Below are 12,470 nucleotides of genomic sequence, written 5' to 3' on the forward strand. Positions count from 1 at the left end.
ATGCTGGAGTTCATGGTGTTGTGAAGAGTCAGACATGTCTGAGTGACTGAACTGAACTGAACTGAACCAGTACACTGTTATTTTAGTAATACTTACTAAAATACTAAGGATACTAGCATTTTAATATGGCCATGTTTTAATTGCAAAAAAGATTTGTAATTATACTTTTTTTTCTTTTAAAGGGTTTCTCCAAAGACACTTCTGACATTTTGCACCAATGGGGTACTGCTTCGTACACTGATGGCAGGAGATAGTACATTGTCAACTGTGACACATGTTATTGTGGTAAGAATAATTAAATTTAAATAGCTAAGATTTTAGAATACGATATAAGTGAGCACCAATTTTTTTTTAAAACAAGCTGTTCTAATCAAGTTACTTTTCATTTTCTGTAATTATTAGAAGTAAATATTTATATTAAGTAAAGATATTCTTGCCATCAGTTTTCATGAGTGAAAATAGATAGCTTTGTAAAAAGTGCTTTTTATATGTGAAAATGATACATGTATTTCAAGAGTCTCCAGAATAGAGAAAGTTTTCTTTTTTCTCTGTACTTAGTCATCTATTTTCTCTTCCATATCTTAGGAGAATACTTAAAGTCAGTTAAATTACTGGTTAAGCTGCTAAATTAACTAGCTGCTGATGAAATAAGTAGATGAATTAGCACCTTATTAAAGAATTCTAAGCTTTTATCCAGTTTGTGTCAGAAAACTTAGATTAAATTCTATAAGCTTTTGATAAGCAGCTTTTGGAGTTATTAGTTCTCTGCATTCAAACTACAATATGCACCTGGTCCTGATGCTAACAAGCATATTTAAATAGATTTTATATTTATTAAAAGTACATTAAATTAGACTGTACTAATTCAGAATTTTAGTTTCTGCAGTTTTACATTCTGTGGGAAAAAGGGCAATATGTTACCCACAGAAGATTGTTAATATCTGAGTAGTTCTAAATTGTCCGTATAACAAAATTTTCACTAATTGACTGTGTCCACATTTTAATTTGATTTAGTGTGAAACTCAGCAGCTCCATAGTTTTAAAGACTTCACTTATTTTACGTTTTAACTGTTCCATGGTTTGTTTTTGTTTACTGCAGGATGAAGTACATGAAAGGGATCGATTTAGTGATTTTTTACTTACAAAGTTAAGAGATTTACTACAGAAGCACCCAACTTTGAAACTAATTCTTTCTAGTGCTGCCTTAGATGTAAATCTTTTTATTAGATATTTTGGGAGCTGTCCAGTGATATATAGTAAGTAAAATTATCAGATTTCTTCTAGGATTTTACAAAAGAATTCTTTTCTGGCTTGATTTTATTTATTGAAATAGAAATATTAAGGAATATTCTGATGTATAGGGCATCCTTTTCTGTTTTCTCTGAGATGAGCTTAATCAGTCATCTCTATATATTTTCATCCTCTCCTTTTTCACTTTTTGGTATTGTGTAGTGAGCCAGTTTTCTAGTCTTAAAAGGAGATATGTTTTAATTTGGTATTCCTCTTTAAATTCTGTCTTACAGCTTCACCTTTATTGCTAGACTCTTTCACAGAGTAGTCATAGTCCCATGTTTAGTTCCCATGTATTTCTGAATATGTTGCCACTGAACTTTTGTCCTTGTCCTTTAATAATACCTGATTTTTCCACCAATCTTTAACAAAATGATTAATTTTCTTCTCAAAAATTGAAGAAGTTGTGTTTACCTCAGTTCAAACATGTAGGATGTAGTTTATTATATTGAACAGCTACTTTTATATTTCCTAATATGAATGTACCATGATTTATTTAACCATTTCTTAATTTTTAGACATTCACATTGGTCCTGGATCCTTCCTTTTGCCAACTATAAACCTTGTTGTTATGAGCATCCTTATACATATATTCTTATATATGTATATATAACTGCTCTTATTTCTGAGACTAGATTCTTAAAAGTGAAATTGTTGAGTAAAAAAGTATGTCTGTTTTTAATTTTAACAATAATATGGTTTTGCCATTTTACTTTTCCAAAAGGCTGAAATGATTCACATTTCTGCAGCTTATGGGGCTATTCATTTATGCATTCTTAACAGTATTGTTTTGAAACTGATTTAATTGCCAAGCCTATTATTCAAATTTTATATAAAAATCTTACTTAAAGTTGCTGTAGTATTTCTTGTAATCATTCCCCCTTTTTTGTGAAATGCTCATATTCCCATCATCTGTTTGCCAGCACTGCTTCCTGAGTCCCATTCTGTATTACAGCCTATACTTTCTTGGTCTCCTCTGTGGGCTTCTTTTGCATAGTGCTTAAATATTGGTATTTTTGAGGATTATTCCCATAATCCATTCTTTTTTTCTCTTCCTCTCTTCTTTACCCTCCCCTTCCCCTCCTTTCCCTTCCTTTTTTGACTTCTTTGCTTTTTCTCTTTCCTGCTCTATGCTGCTCTCGACTTGATACTGGGAATGCATAGTTTGTTTCCCTGGAAGATCTCATTCTTACCCTTGACTTCTACTTCCTCTTTTATGGATGACTCCTGAATCTTTATTTCCCAATTCAACCTGTTCTCCAGAGCTTTGGACTTAGGAAGTTTATAAGCAGTTCACATCTAATATGCGCTAACTGAATACTAATCCTTTCTAAAAAATATACAAGCAACTCCTGCAGCTCAATTCCAGAAAAATAAATGACCCAATCAAAAAATGGGCCAAAGAACTAAACAGTTCTCCAAAGAAGACATAGATGGCTAACAAACATATGAAAAGATGCTCAACATCACTTATTAGCAGATAAATGCAAATCAAAACCACAATGAGGTACCATCTCACGCCAGTCAGAATGGCTGCTATCCAAAAGTCTATAAGCAATAAATGCTGGAGAGAGTGTGGCGAAAAGGGAACCCTCTTACACTGTTGGTGGGAATGCAAACTAATACAGCCACTATGGAGAACAGTGTGGAGATTCCTTAAAAAACTGGAAATAGAACTGCCATATGACCCAGCAATCCCACTGCTGGGCATACACACCGAGGAAACCAGAATTGAAAGAGACATGTGTACCCCAATGTTCATTGCAGCACTGTTTATAATAGCCAGGACATGGAAGCAACCTAGATGTCCATCGGCAGATGAATGGATAAGAAAGCCGTGGTACATATACACCATGGAATATTACTCAGCCATTAAAAAGAATGCGTTTGGTGCTCGCTTCGGCAGCGCATACACTAAAAAGAATGCATTTGAACCAGTTCTGATGAGATGGATGAAACTGGAGCCTATTATACAGAGTGAAGTAAGCCAGAAAGAAAAACACCAATACAGTATACTAATGCATATATATGGAATTTAGAAAGATGGTAATGATAACCCTATATGTGAGACAGCAAAAGAGACACAGATGTACAGAACAGTCTTTTGGACTCTGTGGGAGAAGGCGAGGGTGGGATGATCTGAGAGAATAGCATTGAAACATGTATATTATCATATGTGAAATACATTGCCAGTCCAGGTTCGATGCAAGAGACAGGGTGCTCTGGGCTGGTGCCCTGGGATGACCCAGGGGGATGGGATGGGGAGGGAGGTGGGAGGGGGGTTCAGGATGGGGAACACATGTAAACCCATGGCTGATTCATATCAATGTATGGCAAAAACCACTACAATATTGTAAAGTAATTAGCCTCCAACTAAAATAAATAAATTAAAAAAAAATAAAAGAGGAATATATAAAATAAATAAAAAATCTGCTTTTGTGTTGCCTGTTTTAGTTAATCATACTATTGACCAAATCACCTAAGTCACAACCTATAGGACTTTTTGTTCATAAGACCAACCTAGACAGCATATTAAAAAGCAGAGACATTACTTTGCCAACAAAGGTCTGCCTAGTCAAGGCTATGGTTTTTCTAGTAGTCATGTATGGATGTGAGAGTTGGACCATAAAGAAAGCTGAGCACTGAAGAATTGATGCTTTTGAACTGTGGTGTTGGAGAAGACTCTTGAGAGTCCCTTGGACGGCAAGGAGATCCAACCAGTCAATCCTAAAGGAAATCGGCCCTGAATGTTCATTGGAAGCTGTAGCTCCCATACTTTTGCCACCTGATGTGAAGAATTGACTCTTTGGAAAAGACCCTGATGCTGGGAAAGATTAGAGGCAGGAGGAGAAGGGGACGACAGAGGATGAGATGGTTGGATGGCATCACTGATTTGATGGACATGAGTTTGAGCAAGCTCCGGGAGTTGGTGATGGACAGGGAAGCCTGGCGTACTGTGATTCATGGGGTCGCAAAGAGTTAGACATGACTGAACGACTGAACTGAACTGAAGGCACATAAAATTTATGCATCTGCTAATGGAAGCTCATTTTGGCAACTAACATTTGACATGTATAAAACCAAACCCCAGCTCCCATAAGCCAACTTGTTTTTCTTTAGCTTTCCTTGTCAGCCTCAGAGAATGACATCTTCCTCTATCCAGTTTTTTAAGCTAGACTTGTAAGAGCTGTGGTTGATACTTCCTTGTCATTCCTCCATATTTAATCTAATACTGAGTTCTGTGGATTTTCCTTCCTGTCTATCTAGAGTCTGTCTGTCTGCTTCCATTTTTACTGTCACCAGTCTTATTCAGGTTATTGTCCTCTTCAGCCTGAAGAATTGTAATTGCCCCTGCCTAGTCTGTTCCATCTACTCTGATCTGTTTTAAATCCATTCCCCAGGTTTCAGCCAGAGTGTTGTTTTCTGAAGTGGAATTTTGATGATTTAAACACTCTCATGAGCTTAAAACTTTGAATGACCTTTGCCTCAGAATAAAGACCTAAACCCTTAATAAGACCTGTTTCTTCAGCCTCATCTTGAACTATAGCCCCCTCTCCACATCACTTCTCACATCATGTTCCAAATAGCTTGGCTTTTTAGTTCCTTGAGAAAACCATACTCTTTCCCACCATAGGACCTTTGTGCATACTGTTTTTTTTTTCTTCTTCATATTATACTCTTTCCTCTTTGTGTAGCTTAGTTATTTTGTTTACCTCCTTCTCTTGGTTCTCATTTTTCTCAGTGAAGATGTTTTTCTTGTCTTACTCAGGTTCTCCTATTATGTACTGTCATGGTATCTTGTACTTCTCTCTCGTAGGACTTTTCACAACTTTATTTTTACATTGTTGTTCTGAATTACTGGATTAAGGTCTGACTCTCCTGCTAGACTGCAATCTTTAAGCTTCAGGAGAACAGGAGGAACTCTGTTTCCACTTGCCATTTATATTCCTAGTACCTAGTATAATGCCAGACACACAAGTGAAGAGCAAACACTGGAAAAAACATGCAAATAAACAGTTGTCTATCAAAGTTATATTTAAAGGGCAATATGAGGATTACTTGATCTATGGAATTGCCTTTGGATTAATACTCAGATTTATTAATTTGAGAATCTCATGTTTTATTGCAAATTATCTCTGAGATGCAACTTGACTGTTTAAAATACTCCTATTATTTAGTACAGGGAAGACCATTTGAAGTAAAAGAAATGTTTTTGGAAGACATTTTAAGAACTACTGGATATACAAACAAAGAAATGTTAAAATACAAAAAGGAAAAACAGCGAGGTAAGCTCTTTATCAAACAAATATAAAAGAAAATTACTATTGATACTGACATTTCAGAGTACTCCAGTCTTATAGTGTGCAGATACAAGGATACTTGAAAGTATTTCTCTCTGTGTATAGTTGTAGAATATTATATTAGACTACTGTCCCAAATGGACCTTTTATGTTGTGGTTTATGTCCACGAGTTATAATCTATGGAGCGGAATTGAAATGGAATGCCAGAGCTGGGTAGGCTGAGTGTCTGCATCCAAAGATTCAGCCACTGTTTTAAGAAGGGAGAAGATGATATGCTGGCTGTCCCCCAGCATATGTTACAGAGTGGGAGCGAGAGGCGGGTGAGGAAGTGCAAAGAGTTGTATGTGAGTGATGAAAGGCTCATCTTTGTTATAATTGTCAAGTCCTTCAACTCTTGATATTGTTATGAATTGCATCTGAATTTTGAATGTAGCATGACCTGCCTATTAATACATCTCTTATTATTTATGCTGTATGTCCACTTTTGAATTAAGGTTAAGTTCCTTCTGGTTACTTTTAACTACATTATTCATGATGGAAGACTTCAAGTTTTGATTCCTTTGTTTAGTTAGTATAACTTTGGACAAATAATCTTCTTTGGATTCTTTGCTTGAAAAAAGCAATTAGCAATGCCTGTTTCACAGTGCAATGTTGAATCACTAATATGTACATTATAAAATTTCTTGCTTTGATCATAACTTGTATCTCAGACAACTAGCATGGTGGTAGAAGTTCAGTAAATGATTTCCTTCAAAGTGCCATATGGATATAGTCATTGGTTTAAACAATATTTGTTACATGGATAAAATACTGTTCATTAAATTATGTACTTATATAGAAGTAAACTTCTTACCAGTAGATGAACAGATGAAGTTTTTTAAAGCAGTTTCATGTCTCCTTTTGGTTCAGCATAACATGTTTTATTGAATGTTTCTAATTAATTAATTTTTTAAAGTAACTTTAAAATGAGACCAACTTTTAGGTATTTTCAAATTCACTTAATTTTTTTAAAGAAATGTGTTTCATAAAACAAAGAATGTGTCTACTTATTTTCTTTGGTAATTAATTTAGAGGAAAAACAACAAACCACACTTACAGAATGGTACTCAGCTCAAGAGAATACTTTCAAGCCTGAATCTCAGAGACAGAGAGCTATCCCAAATGTGACTGAAGAGTATGATTTATTGGATGATGGTGGTGATGCTGTCTTCAGTCAGCTGGTAAGACCTCTGTGGTTTTACACTGATAGTTTGAGAGAAAATTGTGTAAACAGTATTTTATGAGATTATAATTTTTATTGCATTATTAAAGCATAATTCCCTTACTTTATCTTAGACTACAACACATTTTTCAGAATAACTTTCTATAAACACTTTTTTCAATAATGCGACATCTTTTATTGTTTCATTCTGAGTTAAAATTATTTCAATATTTTCTATAAATTGTTTCAAGAAAATAGTTGTAGTTATTATATATATATATATATTATTATTGCTTGATATTTTACCATGTCAAAAATTTAAGGACCTGTGAGCTAAGCAATGTAAGATTAGCTAAGTTAGGAAAAAACTGAGAAAAGACTGTTGGTATTAAGGCAAGTATAATCAAGACCAGTGTTTCTACCACAAAGCTGCTGCTGTTGCTCCTGCTAAGTTGCTTCAGTCGTGTCTGACTCTGTGCGACCCCATAGGTGGCAGCCCACCAGGCTCCCCCATCCATGGGTTTCTCTGGGCAAAAACACTGGAGTGGGTTGCCATTTCCTACTCCAGTGCATGAAAGTGAAAAGTGAAAGTGAAGTTGCTCAGTCATGTCTGACTCTTTGCGACCCCATGAACTGTAGCCTACCAGGCTCCTCCCTCCATGGGATTTTCCAGGCAAGAGTACTGGAGTGGGTTGCCATTGCCTTCTCCCCACCAGAAAGCTATGTGACTGTAAAGTCAGTTACACATCATAGATCTCAGTTTCTTCTTCTTTTCTCCCTTTTATTTTGCCACAGAATCTTTCTACAAAATCTTTTTTGTAGACATCCTGCCAACTCATCCCTCACTCTCCACCTCTAACCCCTAGGTGGGGCTTCTGCTACTTTGGGTTCCATGAAGTCTATTTGAAAACAAACTAATGAATTTCCTAGGTTCCTTCTGGTCTTTGATTGTGGTTTAGAATTCTTAAGGGCTTCCCTGGTGGCTCAGATGGTAAAGACTCTTCTGCAGTGTGGGAGACCTGGGTTCAATCTGTGGGTTAGGAAGATCCCCTGGAGAAGGACATGACAACCCACTCTAGTATTCTTGCCTGGAGAATCCCCATGGACAGAGGAGCCTCACAGGTTGCAAGAGTCAGACACAACTGAGCGACTTTCACTCAGAGTTCTTAAAAAGGCATTGGCAATTAGATTAATGGCTGGGACTGTGTATTTTTTAGAAAAGGAATTAAACTGTATTGAGCATGAGAATGCAAATATGCTTGGCAGTTTTCTCCCATTGTTTAAAGTTCTGATGTATCCAAATGAACTATTCTTGTAAAGAATGTATACTTTTAAAGAATGTTTAAAAATTGTTATTTAGTGTTGGGAACATCCATTTGGTTCAGTGAATAGCATTTTGATCCTGTAAGTTAGTGATTCTTAAGTCTGGCTACATATTAGCATCTCCCAAGGAACATTTAAAGTCCCGTGGAATCTGGCCTCCATCTGAAATTCTGATGTTCTTGCTCTGGGATGGGACTTGGCTTCAGTGTTGACAAGCTCCAGGTGATATTTCCTCTGTGGTACAGTTGGGAGGGAAGACCACTGATCTGCAGGTATATTCAGCACATTGTGTCAGAAGCACAGTTAATATTGTGACTGGATCATACTGCTTTGTTGACAAACTCATTCTCAGATAAAAGATGAATGTGAAAACAAGATACAGTATTGGGAATGGTAATGTTTATGATGAAATGACAAACTTTTATGTCAAATCCTTTGATATAACACTGTATGACTAATAGTTCTTATGGTCATTATGACCATCTTGTGTTCTTTGCCAGCAAAGGTTAAGTAATTTATAATTTTTGCTTCTTTTTGAAGACAGAAAAAGATGTGAATTGCCTTGAACCATGGTTAATAAAGGAAATGGATGCTTGTCTTTCTGACATATGGCTGCATAAAGATGTTGATGCCTTTGCTCAGGTCTTTCACCTTATTTTAACTGAAAATGTTAGTGGTGAGTATAAATTATTTCAGTGTTTTAAATTACTCTTGCAGTTATTTATTATGATAGAGATACAGTTTAATTAATAAAATTCAACATTCACTTTTTGTTCATGACCAATAATTTGTTCTTTTGGAGAACTTATTTCAAATATACAAGTAAGGATTTTTCTTATTAGCATAGTAGAATAGATATTGTACAATAGAATAGTATTGTATTAAATCAAGGATTCTTAGCCTAATGTCTCCAAAACAGTTTTATGGGGTCTGTAAATATATGATAATTATATGTAAAAGTATTTTTATGTGTATAAGATTTGTGATATAAATATACTCACCCCCAAATCACCCCTCTTCCCCCTTGAAAATCCAAATATCCTGGATTTTCAAAGAGATTTATGATTTCAAAACATGGAAAAATATTACTATCTTTTGCTCTAGATTATTCCTTCAGTAAGGGAAAAGTTTTAGTATAACTTTAGTTATTTAGGCTCAAGTTCTGAATCACATGTACCTGCATTATATCATGTGACATATTTTCACTAATGATTTATTCTGATTTCATTAGTTGAATATAATGGATATTAATAATCAGAGGTGAGTTTTAGAACCCTAAAGGCTTTTAGACAAAAGGTAGAATGATGGTAATGGAAGGTCAGTACTGAAAGGGACTTAGGTGTCAAATAGTTTATCCCCTCACTTGAACTTCTCAGCATTATTATAATTGACCACTCCCTTCTTGAAACATGTTCTTCAGTTTACTTCTGATATTCCGTACTTGATTTATTTTCTTCTCATCTCCCTGACTGGTAGGTCTTGGTTTCCTTGGCAGGATTTTTTTCTTTTTCTTGACCTTCAAATATGGAATGTCCCGGCCCTCAATCCTTAAACTTTACTTCTCTTTACACTTACTCCTAAGTTGAATCTCATCTAGTCATAACTTTAAATATTTATTTAAAATGACTCCTGACTTTATGTCGTCTCTAATCCTGACCTCCCCTCTCACTTCAATATACCTCACCACTTGACATTTCCAGTTGGAAGTCTGTAAGGGGAATAAAGCTAGATTTACACCAAACAACTTGATTTTCTATCTCCTAATCTCTCTCTCAACCTGCTATTTTGTGAATGTTCCTCAAGTGATCATTATCAGTTTCAGACCCCATTAAAAATGCAAGTGCCTGGCCATCCCAGGCACACTGAATCTAACCTTACTGTACTACCATTCACCTAGTTGCTAAGGTAACAAAATATAACATCATCCTTGACTTTGCTCTCATACCTCACGTGTAATCCATTAGCAAATCTTGTTAGTTTTACCTTATAAATAAATCCTGAATCTCACCATATTTTACTGCCTATACTGCTGCCATCCTAGCCCAAGCCAACGTTTTTTTCCTGGACTGTTACACTGACCTGTTAACAACTTCTGTTCTTAGGTTACTTATAGTCTGTTCTCCAGAGAACAATTGGATTGATCCTTTTCGAAAAGGAAATTGGATCATGCCACTTCTCTTCTCTCAACTCTCCGATGGCTTTCAATTACACTTTGAATAAAAATCAAAGTCTTTTCCCCTGATTTAGTCTCTGATAGTCTTTTTAAATCTCATTTTCTACTGTTTGCCTTGTTCACTGTAATTTAGCCACTCTTATCTTCTTGCTCTTCATATATGCTGTCTCATTCCCATCTTTGGGCCTTTGCTTTTATTGTTTTTTTATGCTTGAAATGGTCTAATATGGTCTAATATGGTCCAATGCCTGCTTCATTTAGGTTTCTATCCATAAGTTAGGAAATTTGAACTCTGAGACACATTGCTTTAAAACATTTATGAAACATTTTAAAGTATTTTTGTATTATCTTTGACCCTCTTTTTAGATATTTCTTTTGTGACTGCTAGACTATTACTTTGATAATGGTCATCTCTCCTTTATAGTTTTATTGGACATTTTCCAGAGCCCAGTATTCTAATGTCTTAAGCCGCGTGTAGTGAACTAAAATAAAGATTAGCATATCTCTATGAACAGTAATTTACTTTCCATATTTTTATTTCTCTTCTAAAATCTCAATGCTTAATTTTAAGGTAACAGAAGTTGAAAATACTTCATGTGATCCAGGAAACCTTTGGCTTCATAGATTTCTTTTTAACTGTGTCAATTTTCCTGTGTGATCTTGTGTAGCCAGGTAGTAATTAGCTGGTTTAGTAGGACTAGGCATTCCGTGGAATGCTGGATGCTAGTCATCTTTTGCTGTGTAAGAAATGATTCCCAAACTTAGAAACCTAAGACATTTATTATTTTACATAGTTATTGAGAGTCAAGAATGTGGGAGTGCTTTAACTGAGTGGTTCTGGCTCCTAGTCACTTGTAGACTGATAGTTAAGCTGTTGGCAGGGGTTGCAGTCATCTGAAAGTTTACTGAGACTGAGGATCTGCTTCTAAGATGGCTCACTCTTGTGGCTGTTTGTCAGAGAACTCAGTTTGTCTCTGCTATTAGCAGAAGGCCTCTGTTCTTTGCCATCTGGACTGTCCATAGGATTGCCTTGTTCTTCTCAGAAAGTGACAGCTGGCTTCTTCCAGAGTGTATGATTCAAAAGGGAAAAAGGAAAAGCAAGCAGGAAACTGTAGGTACCTTTCATGTCCTAGTCTCCAAAGTTGCACACCATTTTTTCCACTTTATTCTATTTGCTAGAATCAGTCACTTAGTCCAGCTCACACTCAAGGAGAGGGGAATTAGGCTCCACCGCTTGAAGGAAAAAGTATTAGTGAATTTTTGGTTGTTTTCAAACTCCCACGCTTATCTGTACCCCTAATTGAATTGAATTACTACATTGAAGTAGTAATTCTCATGTAGTGAACGTAAATCATAATCTTTGCAGATCTTTTTAATAATGCATGTGCTTTCCCACCCCAGACTACTGAATCTGAATCTAGAAGTAAGGCATAGCTTCAGAAATAAGGCAGTAAGGCAGTAAGGCAGTGCTTTCAGAAATAAAAACCCTGAGGTAATTCCCTTATAAGTCCCCCTGTCTACCTTAAGAACCATTGGTTTATATTAATATTTGATACCATGTTTTAGAGGGTTGTTAACATGTTTTACTATAGAGGGTTTTTCTCAGTAGTGATTTCTTTCTGAAATTACCAATTTTGTACTTTATGAACATTAGTTCTAAGTAATTATATCACATTGCTTGAAATATATTTTAAGATGGAATTTAAATTCAATAAAAGTTTTTTTTCTCATGGAGGGGTTTTATAGGAGGTAAACTTTCTGCCAGTGTTACTCTCTTTAAGCATCTTATAAGACGACCCTGGATTGATGGGGGAATAAAAGCAAAATAAAAGGATGTCAAAAAATCATTTTAAATTTCTCATTTGTCCTTTTAAGCTTTCACTACTAGATTCTGATGACAATTAACTTTTAAATTATATCTTGTCATTTGATTAAGCAGAATCTAGCTTTAAGAAGGTTACTTAATAGTTCAACAAGTTAGTAGCTTTCCTTTCTGTTTTGATTAACACTATCTTTCCTCCTCCTGCCTTCCAACTTGTGGTACTTACTTTATCCTGCTTATACTAATGACACATCAGTATCAGATCTTGGATGATCTGAGTTAAGGGTTATACAGTGCTGTTATATATTTAGGTAAATGACCATGTCCTAGGTTAATTCTCTTAACATTCAAGTAAATTA

The 12,470-nt window shown here is 35.4% G+C and overlaps 1 protein-coding gene across 4 annotated transcripts in view; it reads left to right on the plus strand.

Annotated features, from left to right (window-relative positions):
* The window catches only part of YTHDC2 (YTH N6-methyladenosine RNA binding protein C2), a 64,288-nt gene that overhangs the window by 15,825 nt on the left and 35,993 nt on the right, over window positions 1–12,470 (plus strand). For all 4 annotated transcript variants that reach the window (XM_070462353.1, XM_020888252.2, XM_020888253.2 and 1 more), the window contains 5 exons: window positions 183–285; window positions 1,100–1,256; window positions 5,469–5,576; window positions 6,664–6,812; window positions 8,657–8,792. In XM_070462353.1, the coding sequence (XP_070318454.1) occupies window positions 183–285; window positions 1,100–1,256; window positions 5,469–5,576; window positions 6,664–6,812; window positions 8,657–8,792 (653 nt within the window). The remainder of the gene's footprint in view (window positions 1–182; window positions 286–1,099; window positions 1,257–5,468; window positions 5,577–6,663; window positions 6,813–8,656; window positions 8,793–12,470) is intronic.

The sequence above is a fragment of the Odocoileus virginianus genome, unplaced genomic scaffold, assembly GCF_023699985.2.
Source record: "Odocoileus virginianus isolate 20LAN1187 ecotype Illinois unplaced genomic scaffold, Ovbor_1.2 Unplaced_Scaffold_3, whole genome shotgun sequence".
Taxonomy (NCBI): Eukaryota; Metazoa; Chordata; class Mammalia; order Artiodactyla; family Cervidae; genus Odocoileus; species Odocoileus virginianus.